This window comes from Elgaria multicarinata, chromosome 7 (assembly GCF_023053635.1).
Source record: "Elgaria multicarinata webbii isolate HBS135686 ecotype San Diego chromosome 7, rElgMul1.1.pri, whole genome shotgun sequence".
Lineage (NCBI taxonomy): Eukaryota > Metazoa > Chordata > Lepidosauria > Squamata > Anguidae > Elgaria > Elgaria multicarinata.
Window position 1 is genome coordinate 44,114,838 of NC_086177.1, and position 18,224 is coordinate 44,133,061.

General features: G+C 39.8%; 1 protein-coding gene across 1 annotated transcript; it reads left to right on the plus strand.

Moving 5' to 3' along the window:
* Positions 1-1,112: 1,112 nt before the first annotated feature.
* Positions 1,113-10,252, plus strand: PTGR3 (prostaglandin reductase 3). The gene is made up of 2 exons (XM_063130497.1): positions 1,113-1,862; positions 9,120-10,252. The coding sequence occupies exons 1-2, from the start codon at positions 1,540-1,542 to the stop codon at positions 10,039-10,041; spliced, it is 1,245 nt and encodes a 414-aa protein (XP_062986567.1). The 5' UTR covers positions 1,113-1,539; the 3' UTR covers positions 10,042-10,252.
* The last annotated feature ends 7,972 nt before the right edge of the window (positions 10,253-18,224 follow it).

Sequence of the window (18,224 nt, forward strand, 5' to 3'; positions counted from 1 at the left end):
TTCTTCAAACTATGCAATTAAGAAATTGGACTTCTGATATTACAGTGCTGAAGATTTTTTAAAAGTTTTAAATAAACACCTTTTATGCCATAATCATTGCAAGCCTATAAATGTCTACTTAGAAGTATGCCTCATTGAGTTCAATGGTTCTTATTCCCAGATAACTGTGTATAGGACTGTAGTCAATAGTGCTTATTCATTGGTTTCCATCTAGATCCAACACCAGGCAAAGATTGGCAGGTCTTGGAAAACATTTTAAGAAACTTTTGACCAGACATATATTTTTCCAGACGCAATACTGAACATTGCAAAGGCAGATTTAAAAGCACTATCCTAGAGATAAGAAGAGTGGGTAAATGTTTAGGCCAAAAATAAATATAAGGCAATATTATTTAATGCCATAGCTATTGCGAGAGGGAGGCGAGTCCATGGATTTACCAGTCTGTTTTGTTATATAGGGTGATAAAAGCTATGAGGCTGTAAAGTGCATTTCATGTGCATCTGAAGACCAGAAGGACACAAGCAGTAATTTCCCCCCTTTCTCTGGAGCTCGCACACGCACCCAGATCCTTAAAGATGCTTTAAATCCTTTCGTAAATTGCTGTTGTTTTTATCCTTTACCCAATGCAAGTGCAGCTTTCACTAGCGGTTGCTAGCGGCTCTGGTTTGATTTGTACCACCTTACGAGGAAGTGAACGTTTCGCACGGAAGGGGAGGGGCTTGTTTCAGCAGCCAGCGGCTCCGGGACGCTCCTAATAACAACATTCCCAGATTAGCTGCAACTTCTCTCCACAAGCCGAACCCTTGTAGATCGAATCGTGTGCTTGAGTTTTCTTTTTATAGAGAACGATTTAATCAAGACCAGCTCCGTCTTTTTCTAAATGAGAAAAAAAAGAACTAGAGGGGTTGGTAGATTCGGCGCGTTTTAATATGCAAGTACATTATTTGCATACAGATCACTCCCCCACTAAAAAATCAAATAGAATGAGATCAGTATATATCTATATATTATACTAAGATCATTATTTTTTAAAAAAAAAATCCTGAGTGACTGAAAGCAACCCCTAGATGGTAACGCTTGCATGCCTGTGTGGGTCTGTAGCTGTTTTGTTACAGTCTACGCAAAATACACGCGCAATTTTTGTTCCCGGACCGGCACCAGCAACTTGGCAGTGCAGGCTGGGCTTAAACGGGAAGAACTTTGTCCCCCTTTTTAAAATATATATGTACTAGTGACGGCAACACAATGTCAGCTGCAGGGTTTTTTTGCTGCGGCGACTACTGCTGCTGCTGATCTGATGTTTCCGTGTTGTGGAGGGGCAGGAAAAGGGAGGACTCAGTCAGACAGGCTGCAGCTTGCTACATTAGACTTTATTTACATACACAAATCGCAATGTGCAGACAGGGCTTGTCTCCTGCAGCCTCTGCTTGAGGCTTGCACGCCTGTGGAAGAACCCTCCTAGGCTGGAGAGCCCCGGGGTTGCACAGAAAGCCGAGCAAAAAGGGGTGGTAAGGCGAGGACGAGATACAGGATTAGCAATGAGTTTGAACGCCCAGAGCAGCGCGTTGCTGAGGTCTTCGGGAGCTCGGCGGTGCTGGCTGCTATGGAGGCGACAGCCGCAACTACAGCTGGGTCCTTTGGCGAGTCCCGCCCGGTCTTGCTTGGGTAGTGCTCGGCCCCGGCCCATCGTCGACATGTCCTACTCCCGCCACTTTATGGATTTCCAGGGCTCTGCCATTCCCACCACCATGAAGAAGCTGGTAGTGACTAAGCTGAGCTCAAACTTCCGAGAAGCTGTGAGCTTTCACCGCGATGTGCCTGTGCCACTCCCGGGAGACGGCGATCTGCTTGTTAGGAACAGGTGAGGAACCCCATCCCCTCCTTTTTACCCCTCTTTTTCCTCCTACCTCCAACTCTTCTCTGCATCTTCCCTATTCTCCGAGAGTGGGGAGGGGGGGGCGGTACGCGATCCCTTTTTTCTGCCCCGTTGCTTCCCCCCCCCCCCCTTCACATACCCTTTGGACTCCTCTCACTCTGTTGTGTACACCCTCGTTCGCTCTCTGTGATCCCATCAAGTTGTACCAGCCGCCATCTGGCGACTGTTGGGTTTAATTTTTATTGTTGTGAATGCCTTCCGCCATAACACACGCACCCCTCCTCGCGCGCGCGCGCGCACATACACACCCACCCCTCTGGACAAGCGAGGGAACGTTTCCGTTTGCTGTGAGGTAGAAACTGTACTTTATGTGCTGAAATAAAAGGAGGGGGCGGCGCAAGTGTCGACCCCCCCCCCAAAAAAAAAACAGCCTGGGAAAGGTGAGAAGAAGAGTCAGGAAGAGACTTCTTCTGAAAGTTGTAGGTGACATTACTGTTCAGGAAGGGACTTCGACAACCAGGAAATGATTTCCAAGCCCCTCCCAGGTTTCTGCCTGCCTCTGTTTGCGACATGTACCTGCAAACGTCTGTGTGTGTGCGCGCGTGTGCCCTGTAGTTTATCGCTCCAGATCTGTGGTGGCTGTTCTTGCTATGCAATAAAACTGACTGATCTGTGCAGATCACCATGTGTGGTTAATGCAGAGCAACTGGGACGTTGTGTATAGGTTATTTATAGCCGGTCATCTCGGTGCGTGTGCGGGCATGTAACACACTCCAGACATTGTTTAGAGCAAGTTATGTATACAACTCTGCCTGTTTCCCCCTCCCCGGTCCTCCGCGTCACTAACTTTAAGCATGCCGTGAATCAACAGGAAAGCAGAGGAACTCAAATGGTATGTGACTGCCAGCCACTTTCCCACCCCCACCCCCTGTCACTCTCCAGGGTCTTCACTCCGGTACCCTCTTCCTCCTTCCACAACAAAAGCAGAGCTTAAGGCATAGACGGGAGGAGGGAGCATGTCATGCTCCTTCCTGCCCCAATCCAAATGTGCTTACTCGGAAGAAAGCCCCGTTGACTTTACTGCCATTTACTTCTAAGCAAAGCCTGCTTAGGATGGTCGCCCTGAAAAGTTTATGACGATTGTTAGATGGGTCTTGTACGTGGAGGGAGAACGGTTAGGCTGTTTTTGCAATAGAGCCAGATCGCGCTTGGAGTAAAGACCTGACATTTTGGTTAACATAATGTGCTGTGCATTGTGGGGTAGCTGACTAGGGCTGTGTGTTCGCATTTGCTTCGGTGAGAAATCGCTACACCGGAAGATTTTTTTTTTAAAAAAAAAAAAAATTTAGGGCAATAAGTAATTTTCTCCAAATAGGTTTTTTGTACATATATTTATTTATTTATTTATTTTTGCGTGGGAGGGGGTAATTATTCACCTTTAGATGGTATCATTCTTTAAAATCAAAGTGAGACTTTTAAAACTCCAAAGCTTAAAAAAGCCATGGGGGGAGCTGGCATTGTGAAATGGTGAAATCGTCAGTTTTGTGTTATGTGCCTGTGCGGAAGGAATGGGAAGGGGTTCTTCTGGTAGACTTTGTTTATATTAAGATGCTCTCTAACAATAATTTTTCAATACCTGTGACTGATTCCTTGGCGGTGATCCAGCATCAATTGCATTTCAGTAAATTCAACCCCATTAAAACCGATAGGACTAAATTGGATTAAGTGCAGATACACAGGATCAAGTGATCTGTGGATTGCACACACTCGTCAATACGGAAGACAGCATATGCCATACCTGTATCTGAACCGTAGGAACATGTGCATGTTTTATCTAACGCAGGACACCCGCATTAGAGAGAGAGAGAGATGCCCTCCCTGGTGTCAAAGGTTTGAATTGCTGCTGTCATCAGAACATCATACTTGGAGAGCAGAATATCTGAAGCCTTAATTAAAAATAAATAAATTAAAAATCCATTATATATGTCCCACTCAGGCTGCAGTTGAATTCCTTTTCTTGGAGAGATAGGAGGAGGGTTCGGCTTGTTTAAAATGCTACAGGAAAATGTAGCCTGGCTTCCTTGCAGCCTCTTTGGGTATCGAGAGGTTGTTACGTCCTTGTTCTCGAATCCCCTCCCCCCCAGCACTTTCTCCCTCCTCTCTCTCTCCCCCTATGAAATTTGAAAATTTATGCATGCAATTTATTTTGTTTTTCAATGTAACTCTTTCCCACCCTGCCCTTGATACTGGGTGGGCTCTCTGGGGACTCGAAGGACGTGCTTGTGCATACTCCGAAGTGGAGGGAAAGAGGGGGGGTGGCAGCTCGCACTCGGGCAGTTAAGCGATGGGAGAGAGTCCAAGGACCGTCACTCGGTTTTTAACACGTTGGAGTTTGCGAGGATGCGTGTGAGAAGTCGCAGGATTGGAGTTCGCAACTTTTGTGTCATGTGGATGTGCGTGAGATGCTCGCTTTTGTTGCTGGAGCGTCTCACTCAGGCAAGAAATATCTCATTAGTGCAAAATCAACTGTGTTAAGAATAAACCTTTCTAACGCCTGCTTTTACCTTCTGAAAGCTCCCCCCGCCCTTTCTTATACACTGGAAAAGCGCCTTTCTACCTTGACAGAACAAGGAGTGTAGTCACCTGGATTTATTTAGCCTTGAAAATGCACTCTGTATTAAATTGAAACTATGGGGGAAGGAAGATGGGCTGCAGTGGTTTGAGAATATGCTCATTTTTAGCCCCACCACTCCAATGACGAGAGCAAATGCATCATGCAGAATACTCCCTATTTATCCAAGTAAGAATACACACACACGACTTGGGGTATTTACGTTCGTTTTAGTTTAACTTCTTTTTCTTCTCTTTTTAGAATAAGGTTCTGTTTAGGTGGAAATCCCCCTCTCCTCTTACTCCCTCTGTCTGAAAAACAATCCCATTGCCTTTATTCCGGTACTTTCTGATTAGCAAAAACTATATCCAGCTCACTATTATTTATTTAAAAAGAAATAACTCCAAACTGGAAATCGATTTCAAACAATAAACTTTTTAGCATTTTGTGGTAGGTGATTGTGCGGTAAAAGAGAGGAGAGGACCAGGAATAATAATAATAATAATAATAATAATAATAATAATAATAATAATAATAATAATACAGTTCTTTTTCTTCTCTTTTTTAACCTTTAGGAAAGCCATTTATGCCTCTTGTTTGTGCTTTTGCCCCATCTCCGCCTCACCCCGAAATGTAGTTTTCTGCGTTTATTAGCACATACATGACCCAGGAGTGGTGTGTGTGGTTCTTTTTAAAAGAAAGAATTAATAGTGGTAGATCATATAGTAGTGTCTGTTTTCTATTGAGATGCAATATAAAGAAAGAAAAGTAGGTATTAAAAAGGAAGAAATGCGAGTGGGGAGAGTTTGATCCTTGGCTTAAAGGTTGAAAGAGTAGAAATGTGTGAAAAGTTCTGAGCGATTATCATCAGCTGGTTGTTTGGACTGAGAACTGAATGGTGGGGGTTTTTTCACCCTTGCGTGGTCCTGGTTTTGACTACTTTGTTTTGTCTGTCGATTCAAGGTTCTTATCCTACGGTTCAGTCTCCTGAGTTTTGTAAGTTGCTGTTTTACTAAAAGAAACAGACTTCTAACCCCCTTTGAAGATTCTCTCCCACCCCCACAAGTCTTATCTGTTAGTATAAATAAAGCGGGTGAGCGTCTGCAATCGTTTGGGGGGGGGGGGGGAGAACCCGGCTGGGATACTGTTCTTTTTGCTAAGACGTTTTGGAACATCTTAAAGGCTTGAGAGCTTCCTAGTTAAATGCAAACCACAAAAATTGGAGGAGAGGGAAGGAAGGGGCCATAATGAAGGTCACGTAGTTAACTTAAAGGAGAACAGTTACTGCGGAGAGACTCCTTCATATAAGTTAGCAAACTGATCTTGAACTTGCATCTTATCTTAGTTTTGATGCCACAGCCATAACCGAGTGCAGTCCTATCCACACTTACTCTGGAGTAAACCCAGTTGAACTCCGTGAGACTAACAGTGCAGCCTTATACATGTCTACTCAGATGTAAGCTCCCCTGGGATTTACTTCAGTTTACTCCCAGCTAGACATGTATGGTATTGCAAGTTTACTTCAGATTAAACAGGCACAAAATTGGGGTGTACAAAATTGCGAAGAATTCTGTACCCTCTGTGTGTGTATGTCAAGGAGGGCCAAACCCTGGAAGTATTTTCTATGAAAATATCTCAGCAGATATGGGTTGTTGTTTTCTTTTTAAAAATCATCATAACATAACAGCAAACTTGCAGCACTTCCTGTAATCTTTAGATGACTTAAATGGAAGGGATTTTATTTTTAAAATTCAAAAATTGCATTAGGTTGGGTTTTAAAACTGAAAAGGGGGAGGGGAATTTAGCAGAACTTGGAGATTATATTGATTCATAATCATGCTTCCAGTGCTTCAGAAAGGAGACTTGCACAGGGTGGACGCATTTCAGGAAAAGGACTGGGGGAGATGGAGCCAAGATTCTCTTCGAAATTAATTTAATGCTTGTTTGTGTGCTTGTTTAATTTATTAATGTTGCCTTCTGGTACATTTGCTGAGGCTGGGATCGCCCTGCTTTTCAAAGCGACGCTGTTGTCACACCTTCCCTTGAGCGGTCCGCAGACTTTGCCCGCTTGCCTCCCAACCAAGCCACCGAAGAGAAGCGGGCAGGGCTGGGTGAGGCAGCTGCGAGCGCACACGGGGTCTTGCCTTGCCGGGGAGGGCTGCTAACTGGAAGTGGCCTGTGTGTGTCGGCAGAGAGGACGAAGGCAAGGAGGAGGCGGCGGTGGTGCCTGGGAGGGGATCTCCCGGTAGCCTAGCGCCCTCTCCGAGTTCCCTCTGCCGACCTCGGGAGCATCCGGGCTAAGATAGCACACTCCGTTGGGTGCCAACATTGGCACGTTCCCGCTCAGAAGGATCTAAAGTGGGGTGCCACATAGGCAATACGACCGCCAATTTTCATCTGTCCCTGCTTTGTCCCACTCACATCCACACATGCACAAACAGAGCGATTGAATTGCAATGCATTTGGGAGGCAGGAAAAGAGTAGAGGTGAATAGGGTGTTTTCACCTGTTACTGTTAACAAGGTGTGGGCGAGTTTACCAGCCCCTTTGGCTAGCTGTAGTCAAGCCACTCTTCATCCTGCCAAGCCCCATCCATCTCTCTCACCAACTACTCCACGTTGATTTTCTTCTCTCTGCTCGCCCTGGCTAGCAATGTTTCGAATAACAGGAGAGAGAAATAGGGCTAGTGAAGGATTGCGTTTAAGGGCATGGCGCTTCACAGCCTGCTTAAGCTGAAATTGTGGCGTTCACAGCCGGGTTAGCCTAGTTGTAGCCCCTCCTAAACAATCGTGCTTTGGCCTTGCAAGCCTCCCCCCTCCGCCCCGCCCCCGGTTGACGGAATTGAGTCTGGTTTCCAGGTAAAATTCAGCAGGTCCCAGCCTAAATTGCGTCAGTTCACACCCTTGCATTTAGCTTGCGGATCGGGATTAGAGTGTGCAAAAAGATCACAGGCCCTGGGGCGTGTGAGGCAGGAGGGTGTGCACACACGTCATTAAAATATTAGGAGTGAAGTGAAGGGAGCAACACTTAGGTTCGCTGAAGGAAGGATTCTTCAGACAAGCCCCTCCATACTCTGGCAATGTGACTTTGGGTGAAAATGGGGGTGGGTGGTGGGCTTCTGATCCAAAGTGCAACACAAGCCTTCTGTGTATGGAGGACATGGAGAAGCAGTAGAGATGAATGAATGAAGCCGATTTGGCTCCCAGCTGCCTCTCTGCTTAAAAGCCTCTTTGCAAGAAGTTAGGCTGGGTGTAATACAAACCAAGAGTTTCTGTAGTGTAGTAGCCCCTTCCAACCTTGCGTCTTGGCTCTCCGGTCTTTTCTTTCTCAGGACATCAAGGAAACATCACATCCCTTGGAATCTGTTATTTCTCTCCCCCCCCCTCCCCCTCATTCTTTTTTCTCTTTCAGACTGGGACATGGGCTGGATGTTTTCTTTTTCCTAAAGAGCTATAAATAGAAGGAAGATATTCTTCGCAAAAGATGCAGGCTGGATTATATGAAGAATTAGAGAGAACAACAGAAGTCACATCTCTTTCTCTGAATATGGATCTTCATATATTTCCAAATCTGTATATATACTGTGCACATGTGAACACATTTTATTAATAAAAGAGAGTTTTCTTAGAATTAGAAATGACCAGTGGGCTTCCTTTAGTTTTGTCATTTCTCTGTGTGTGAGCTATTTAAAATTACTATAAATCCACAAACAGCTCTCTAGCTATGGCATTAAAATCAATTTTTCACAGATTTTCACACTTCCACATAATTAAATGTCATAATTTACTTATTTTTGGATATAGAATAAAAATCATCATATTGGTGTTTCTGAAAGAATCATCTTACTGTAGTATTCTTGTTTTAAAGTTTCTATAGGAAAATTGGATGTAAACCCTTCCTCTTTCTGTACACATAACTTGAATTACAGCATCATAAGCTACTTCAACAGCTATCTTTACATGGCTAGTGGCATTTTGATACAGTCAGTTTTACCTGTTAGAGGTCAATAGTGCTCAAAAGTATTGTTACATAATTCCAGTCGTTCTCTTCAAGGTTGTTTTAAAGTGTTGTGAATCATTTGTATACAGCAAAATATTTTAATAATGTGCAAATTAGTTGCATCAAAAGGCAGATTTGTTATAGTCACTCCATCCATTTTCTTTAAAGTTGCCTGCAGTAACATTTATGACCATCGACCTTGGAGAGGACATTGATACTTCATGTTATCATTAGTCACTAAAGTGTTGCTATGATCTGAAATGTAAATTTGTTGCCAGAGTCAACATATTTACTTCTTTGCTCATATTTTATTCTGTAATGTTTTTTTACAGAAGAAAGCATATTTATTCTGTAGCTTATCAAATATAATTTCTTTTGTTCTTGTTTTTATTCAACAGACAAAAGGAAAATACCTTACATTTTAATTTTTAAGAAATATGTCAAATTTTGTATTAGTAAAACTGACATCTGATTAAAACAACCTTTTTTATTTTGCATAGGACTTTTTCAACTCTTGAAATATTTGAATATGCCTCACTGAAATCTCTTATCTTATGCATTTAAGTGAAAGGTTGTTCTTATGACAAAAGCCTTGTCAAAGAATAAATCATAATACATTTTTTTTTCTTCTAGATTTGTCGGCATTAATGCATCTGATATTAACTACTCAGCTGGTCGGTATGACACTTCAGTTAAGCCCCCATTTGATGTAGGTTTTGAAGGAATTGGTGAAGTTGTGGCCTTGGGTCTAAGTGCAAGTGCTACATTCACAGTGGGCCAACCAGTGGCCTACCTGAGGCCTGGTGCTTTTGCTGAGTATACAGTCGTGCCTGCTAAAGAAGCCATCCCAGTACCATCAGTGAAACCTGAGTTTCTGGCACTACTGGTAAGTGGAACTACAGCATATATCAGTCTGAAGGAGCTTGGAGAATTGTCTGAAGGGAAGACGGTTCTGGTGACAGCAGCGGCTGGAGGAACTGGCCAGTTTGCTGTGCAACTTTCAAAGAAGGCAAAATGCCACGTAATAGGAACTTGCTCCAGTGATGAAAAATCTGGCTTTCTGAAATCCATTGGCTGTGACCACCCTATCAACCATAAAACTGAAAATGTTGCTGCTGTCCTTAGGAAGGACTACCCAAAAGGTGTGGATGTAGTGTATGAATCTGTTGGTGGAAATATGTTTGACTTGGCTGTCAACTCCTTGGCTATCAAAGGGCGTCTGATAATTATTGGGTTTATTTCTGGCTACCAAACCCATACTGGCCTTCAGCCTGGTCATGTTGACATGCTGCCAGCAAAACTGCTAAGAAAATCTGCCAGCATCCGGGGTTTCTTCTTATTCCAATACCTTTCTGAATACCAAATGGCTATGAAACACTTGGTCGAAATGTGTGAAAACAGAGATCTGGTTTGTGAGGTGGACCTTGGAGACATGTCTCCAGAGGGCAAGTTCACTGGCTTAGAGTCAGTATTCCGTGCTATAGATTATATGTACATGGGAAAAAACATTGGAAAAATTGTAGTTGAATTACCTCATGTCAACAGTAAGCTGTAAAAACAGAACAATGATATAAATCAAAAGAGGGAAAATGGATACTTTATGTTTCACAATCACTAAAATGGTTTAATTTCTTTAAAGTTGGCAATGGCTAACATTAAAAATAGCATTTATGCATTAATAAAACTTTGATTTGTTTAATTTAAGAGGTTTTGTATTGTTTAAAACACAGCTTGTTATTGGCATTGCATTAAACTATTCTCCTGTATTTTTGTCTGGAAATTTTGAATGAATTTGTGCTTAAGCTTACACTGGATCTGAATATAAACCTGGCCAAGTAAAAAACTATAAAAACGGATCTTATACATTTTCTTTAGAATTTAATAAGTGAAAGCATATGAAGCTGCAGTCATATATATGCTTACCTGGAAGTAAGTTCCCTGGAACTCAAAGAGGCTCACTTCTAAGAAAACATGTATGGGATTGCATTGTTAATATCTTAAGTGAATATCATAAAGGATGTGCACAATCCACCAGGTCATTCACATAAGAGATATTTTTAGTGGGGCTTGCACAGAACAATATCCTAATGGATTGTGTCGAATATATTTTAAAAGTGAAAAATTATGACTTCTGTTTTTGTGATTGCAAATCAAAACCTTCATGTTACATATAGTGAGTAGCAAATTTTTAGTTTTACTAAGAATATATATCTTCCTAGATACTTATTAATAAACTTTCCCAAATTTTTAATTATATTTTGACATATTCATCTTACATTATTTTAAAACTATTATTTTGTCTATATTAACCCATTAAGACTGCAATTCTATAAACATTTACCTGGGAGTAAGGCCCATTGAATTCCATGGGACTTACCTCCCAGTTGACGTGCATGGGGTTGCACTGTAACTGGACTGACTTGGCTATAATGCTGCATTCTATTTAAGATTGAAGTATTATAGGAAACATGGAATTAATAAAGCCCAGAACGAGTTGTGTTTATACTACCTTTCAATGAAACAGTAGTGACCAGAACAGTTGATTAGAACAGTACCAGAATGAGATGTGCTGGTCTGGTTATACAATAAGATACAACCTCTAAGAGTTTATATTATGCAAATATATATGTAAAGCATTAAAATAAGTTTAGTTAATCTTTTACATTGTGATTCAATTGTCCATTTTTAAAAAATCTTTCATTGTGTTTTTTGTCAACAGACAGTACAATCTTATACATTTCTACTGAATAGTAAATCCCATTCAATTCAATGGGGTTTGCTCCTAGGTAAATGTGTATAGAATGGCAGCCCTAATTTCACTTTAGCGCCTCACTTTTGAAGAGACGCATATGAGATTGCACTGTTAATAGCCTGCATTTGTCATGCTGCTTAAAAGACTCCAATAGCAAACATAGCTTCCATTAGCCACCTTTTTTATTTGGTTTCATATTGCATATTTGGGCTTTGGGGGTGGTATTAATTTAAATCACTGGATAGTAAGGTTCATTTGAAGATGCATAAGTGTGTGCACTGTTTCCAAACTAACCTTTCTCAGAAGCTACAGATGTGATATGAACAGGTGATAGATGCTATTTTTTGAACAGGTATCAATGTCCCACTTTCCACTATTTGTGTTTTCAGCTGTTTTGGCAATTGGTATGATCATTTAGGGACATCCTAATGTTAAGTTGAGTGTATTCTCCTTTTAGAGCTCATCTACACCAAGCAAGATATTCCACTGTGAAAGCAGTATAAAATTGGTATATAAAAGGCAGGAGCCACACTACTGCTTTACAGCTGTATTGAAGTTCACTGACAACTGTTGGGGCCCATGACACATACCATATACCGCTTTCATAGTGTTATATCATGCTTGGTGTAGATGTGTCATGGGCCCCAACAGTTGTTAGTGTACTTCAGTACCACTATAAAGCAGTAGTGTAGATCCTACAGTGCACTTCAATACAGCTGTAAAGCAGAAGTGTGGCTCCTGCCTTTTATATACCACTTTCATAGTGGAATATCCTGCTTGATGTAGATGAGACCAAAGTAAGGGCTTCCTCTTATGGTTGACAAAGATAGTTCTTTTATTCCTGCTGCCTTACAACTCAAAACCCATCCAAATAGTAAGACTTAAGCCAACTGAGCACCACTCAGTTCAATGGGACTTAAATGGGTTACATCCAAATATATAAACTAAGGCCATAGCTAGACCTAAGGTTTATCCCTGGATCATCCAGGGGTCAAACCTGTTCATCTAGGTGACACACAGGGGATCCAGTGCTCAGGCAGGGGCGAACCCTGGATGATCCCAGGATAAACCTTAGGTCTAGCTGTGGCCTAACTAGATTTTGGATTATGCTGGTGGAAACTTTGCTTGATAGGTGGAACCCAATGTATATTTTGGATATTGTTAGCAATTGATCACCCTATGGCAACACTCATTATGTATTTGGCATCCTTTTGATGATTTTTTTTAAAAAAAGTGGAAACAACTATATGTTTCTCAAAGCAGCACAAGTGTTGAGAATACAGTTCATGTTTAGGCATGAGGAGCCGTCATTCTAACTCTTCTTCAGTATATAGAGATGTTAAATATGTGAAGGCCATCCTTTTCAGATTGGTTACCTGAGTAAATTCTTATCACTTGAATCTCACAATTGATCCCTGACATTTTGAGGGACTATTTCCAAGCATCAAAATAATTACACCCCAGCCATAAAAAAAATCATTTAGAAATAGTTCCTATGAATTTCAATGAAATGTTCTTTGAAGTAACTACGTTTGGGATTACAGCTTTAGGGTACATTCCTTCTTGTTCTGCATGTTATCAATTTTAATAGGGCAGAACAACACACCTAATGTGTGCTGAAACCTTAGGTCTAGATATGTATTTTTAACAAGTAATTCTACATGAACTTCGTAATTAAGGTTCTGTATTGTTTCAGTTGGACTTGTTTTCCCCTGCACTAAATACGATTACTAAAGAATTGGCCATAATAATTAATATCAAATGAGCGAAAGCAACAGAGGCACTTTCAAGATCTTCTGTTAATACATTTAAAGATTTAATGTTGAGATGTAGCTGTTTCACATTGTACAAAATAAGCATCTTTGTATATATACCAGTGTTTACTGAGGTGAATATCGTAATGAATGAAGCACAGACACATACTTATAGGCAAGAAGTGGGTTGGAACTCCTGATACATTGGGGTTCCTTTGTGGAAGTATACTACATGTATATGACACCTATGTTCACTTCACACTTTCCAGTTTTTATTGGCATAAGATGCAGCAAATGCACTTGCCATAAAGTGTAAATTGGGCCTGATATTATATACAGCGCAGAGAAAGTAGAACAAACATAAACCTTGTTAAAATCACAACTAAGGCCTTAGTTAGACCTAAGGATTATCCCAGGCAAATGGAGGGGTCGTCCCTGCCTGCACCCGGTATACCCTGTGCGTCATTTGGATGTACAGGGATGATCCCGGGGCAATCCCGGGATATAGGCCTGGTCTAGCCATGGCCTTAGATGTGGATTTCATAACCAGGATTGTAGTTATTACAACTACATTTTATTCACTTTAGATCTGAAAGTCTAGCTTCCAAGTTTACTAATTCAAAGGACTGATGTACATACGTTCCTGCTGTTGCTGATGCAATATTATTATTCTTTTCCTATGCTGTTATAGATTGGCTTCTTGCCCTTTCATTGCCATTTTTCAATGAATCAGTCTAGGTATGGCAAAGGTATATATGTTAGGATGTTTAATAGGTATAGAATAAATGGTTTCTTTTATGTTATGAAAAGGAGTGCTGTTTCTAGTTACTTCTTAAAGATACAAATGTGTATCCCACTATGCCTGATGAGTTGATTAGTCACACATGACGTATTCCCCTTTTACTTAATTTATTGTAACCTCACCATAGTATGTGCATGAATTCTGAATAATGGAGAATTCAAATAATGCAAATGTATTAGCAACTTAAGAAGAGGTATATGGTTTGGACAATGGTCAGAGTGAGGGTACATTAATCATAGTTCACCAACCATAGAAGGGCAAGCAATACTGTCAATTCACAGCAAGAGATTAACAATAATACACTTCCAGCAAGGATCCAAATTGCCCCATGCGTGTGTGGAAAGTTGCTGAAGAAGGACTGCTGATTTTCCTTTTCAACTGCAGCCATTAGCACTAGGGACTACAGTGTAACCAGTGTCCCGGAAAAGCCCCAGTACTTTGGATTCTGGCTTTTAATGCTTTCCAAAAAGGTGTTTTTAAAAAAACAAAACAAAAAACCATATGCATGATGAATTCTTGAAAGAATACAAATAATATATTTGCCTAGGAAATACACTGAATGCGCTATATAGAGAATAATAATATTAAGCATAAGAACATATTGAATCTGCAACTTGAGAGTAAGTCCCATTCAGCTAAATGGAATTTGCTTTTGAATAGACAAGCATAAGATTTCTCCCTATAACTTTCTTATATAACCCTTCAACCTGAATTTGTTATTTTGGGGAAACCTGGATATTTGGGGGGGGGGGAACTGTTGCTGCTGTCTGCAAATATTTCTGAGTTTTTCTACATATAATCAAACATAGGCCTCTCCGTGAAAAAAAGATGTTGAAAAGGCTGAACATATGATAATGATTTTTTTAAAAAAAAATATATAATAATTAGATATACATCTGTTAACCAGGAAATTATTCACTAACTAGTCTTAGGAATGTTCTACTAGATAAATGTCTATTGAACTGTTATGCTGAAACGTTTTAATATCTTTTAAAATTAAATATTTCTATAACATAATGTTAATTTCTTTTAAGAGAAGAAGCCCATTGCTGAGCATAATTGCCATGCTGTGCAAGTACAGATAATTGCAACTGCTCAGGGAAAAGTTTGCGGCAGTATACAGAAATGTTATTTGTTTGTTTGTTTGTTTGCCTTTCTTCAGTCTAAGCTACAAAGGAACTCCACTGCTGAATAGCTGTTAGTATCTATTTTACAAGATTTACTCATTTTCAGGTGCCTAATATAGCTGCTAGCATGCATGCACAACAATACAATTTATATGGTAAATGGAACCAAATAATGGCTTCGCTGAATGTTATGGCTGCACTGAAGGGAAATGTCACGGTAAATAGCTGCCAAATTATGGATCATGCCGAAGTGTCACAACTGCACTAAAGACAAATAGCACTAGAGGCGATTGCCACTGTGACGCTTTTGAGTTATGAAGAAGAGGCGCAGCCTTGATGTGAGGCTCTTTGTGTCCTCATTATAGCAAAGGGTTACTGGTGCAACGTACAAGAAAACCTAGTCCAATGTGATGGTTAGTTATTAATCTGTCCATTTCAGATCTAACAGCTGTAGAAGAACAGGCAGTCTTCAAAAATACACAGAGATGGGGCGGGGGGGGGGGGAGAGAGAGAGTCTCAAAACTGCAGGTTTTATTAACATAAATGTGTATGGGAAATGACTGGCAATAGCAAAATGTTGCAATAAAATAATTTAATCAAAGAATATTATTAAATTTAACATAGTATGCATCTGAAAGGTTTACTTGCTTCTTAGTCAGATATATGTGTGAAATATAAGCAGTAATGCACTTTTCTCCCTTTGTAAAGACTTGAGTAGTAAGGACATTACCAACCAAATTGCTTCTGCTAAACTGAAGTGAGTCCCGGTTTCTTTCATTTTAATGGGAGGGTAATAAAGATGAAAGACTAACATTTTAACTGATGTATCCCTTAAGCTAGAGAAGAGAAATTTATTATGTTTTGAGGGGCTATGATAAATCCTGAATGTGAGTGCATGTTTGGGGTGATATGGAAACCCCAAGTAAAAGAAAAATATAGCACACCATTAGTGGGGGGAGAGAGAAACCCACCCTCTTTCGTACACTTTGATCTTTTGGCACTATTTTTATTTTCCCTAAGAAAACATTATATTCAAAATCTAAATAGACTGTGGTTCTCTACAGTCGTGATTAGGAATGAGTTCCATTGATTACAATAGGATTTACTCCCAATATAGTGAACATATGATAGCAGCCAATATAAGGAAAATGCTTATGGAGATTATGGAGAAAAAATAGCAAAGTTCATATGTTCTATGGTCATTATTTAAACACGGTCTGAAATTATAAGTGAAATAAGCGTTGTTTTTGTTTTAGCACTTCCTTTAGCGAATTATTGTACACACTGCAAACATGCCACCCATAATTCAACACAACTGTCAGCCTCAGTTTTAGAGAGGGGGCTGGGGCCAAACAATCATAGTGGATAAATTACTTCTATTCTACAGAGAATGGCCTTCCTTCCATGTTGTGCTTAAGGTCATTGGCAGGGCAGCATGGGGGCAGTTTGCACGGTAGTTAAACCTTATGCACTGTTAAATATGGACTACATAATTCATATTGTAAGTAAATTGAAGATTAATTAATTACTATTTCACTCCATTGTTTTTTTAAAAAGAGAATACTTCCATATGTAATGTGTTTATCCTCTTATTTCACATTCTTCTTTTTCTTCCACATGTGAACTATATAGATACTTCTTCTTCAACAGAAATCTTTTTGTTTTAACATGTGTGTATAACAAAGTCTCTGTATAAAAACCATATCCTGTCATATAACAAAGTTCCATCAAAACCAGGTTAGAATATCTTTAAATAGCTATTAGTTACCTGGTATTTATTTTTATGTAGTGTACAGTTGCAAGTAATTGCTTCTTATTAAATGAAAACCCTGCATTGGGTATTTTAGGAACATTCCAGCTAATGAGTATGTAATGTCCTTTGTATAACATAGAACTTTTTGTGTTCAGAACTACAAGATGCTGGAAAGTTGACAAATTATATCATTTAAGACAGATGCTTGCCTTGGGGACCATTGGGTTGTTGTTGTTTTGTTATTTGTTTTAGGCTTCCTGTTTTTGGCGTTTATTTCAGTAACATTTGTAATTGCTGCAGGATCTGTACCTGTGTAGTGTTTAACCCCTTCACATAGTTACTGCTTCACATTAATTCAGTGGATGTGTGGTTTGTATCATAGCAAAGTGGGAGTTATATAATCATGTTTCAGCTAGTATGTTTTTCCCAGCCTACTTGTTGTCCACATATATTTTGCTTGCTTGTTTTAAATATTTACACCTTGGCTTTCTACTAATAGTAACCAAGGTGATTAACAAAAAATAAAACAATGAAAATATAATCAAAATATAATAATCAATAAAAATCTCAGACAAAACAGAATATTAAAATATTTATTAAATTAAATTACTTTCAACTCCTCCCTCAAATGCTTGCAAAAAAAATTTTTTTTAAAGTGCTGATATAACAATCATTTTGCTAGTTATTATAAATGGCATATTTTGCCAGTTTTCTTTTCAATAATGAAAATAGTTTCTATAATACTTGTATTTTGTTTTATTTATTTGGGGGCACATTTGAAACTTCATGGTGTGGCTACAGAAGGCACCTTATAGCTATGCTGGTTGGGCAATGCTGAGAGGTGCAGGAGTTTTTTTCTGTCTTAGCATGCATAGGAGTGCACCCTAAATCAATACTTTTCATCTCTGAATTCTGTATAAATTGACACTATTCCACTTTCAAGAGCTTCTTATGAACAATATTTTAGCATACACTTGGGTTTGGGAAGGGGTCATAATAAAGTCGTTCCAGTAATTTCCACGTAGGGCTGAATTTGGCACATTCTCTGCTACCTCTGTATACAGATGAGGTACTTGTGATGCTTGGGTGGTCTGTTGGAGCAATCATGGCCTGCTTATTATAAGAGAAAATGAGCATTATTACTATTATGGGGTTATTTTCAAGTAAACTTTCTTTCTAATGAAAAGTCTAATCCTAAGTTTCTTCCAGTTGCAAAAGTGCTTAGGATAGGGCTTGCCGATGCTTTGCAAAGGTGTGGTATCAGAGGCAGATAACCTTTGCCTGTCCCTAAGAACATGGTGCTAAGTTTCTTCTAGTTGCATGTTCACCCTACAACTAAACCATACTAAATAGACGTTATACAATTAGAGCATTCTCCAGAAAACAACAGGAAAATAATTGGAAGATTATAATCACCATCAGAAAGTGCTGTACAGGATTACTCCCACACCCCAATGTATCCTAAACATTACAAATATTATTTCTATTTCACTGGCCAAAGCAGAGCAAACTGGTCACATTGTACATAAACATGACAGTAGTGAGGTCAG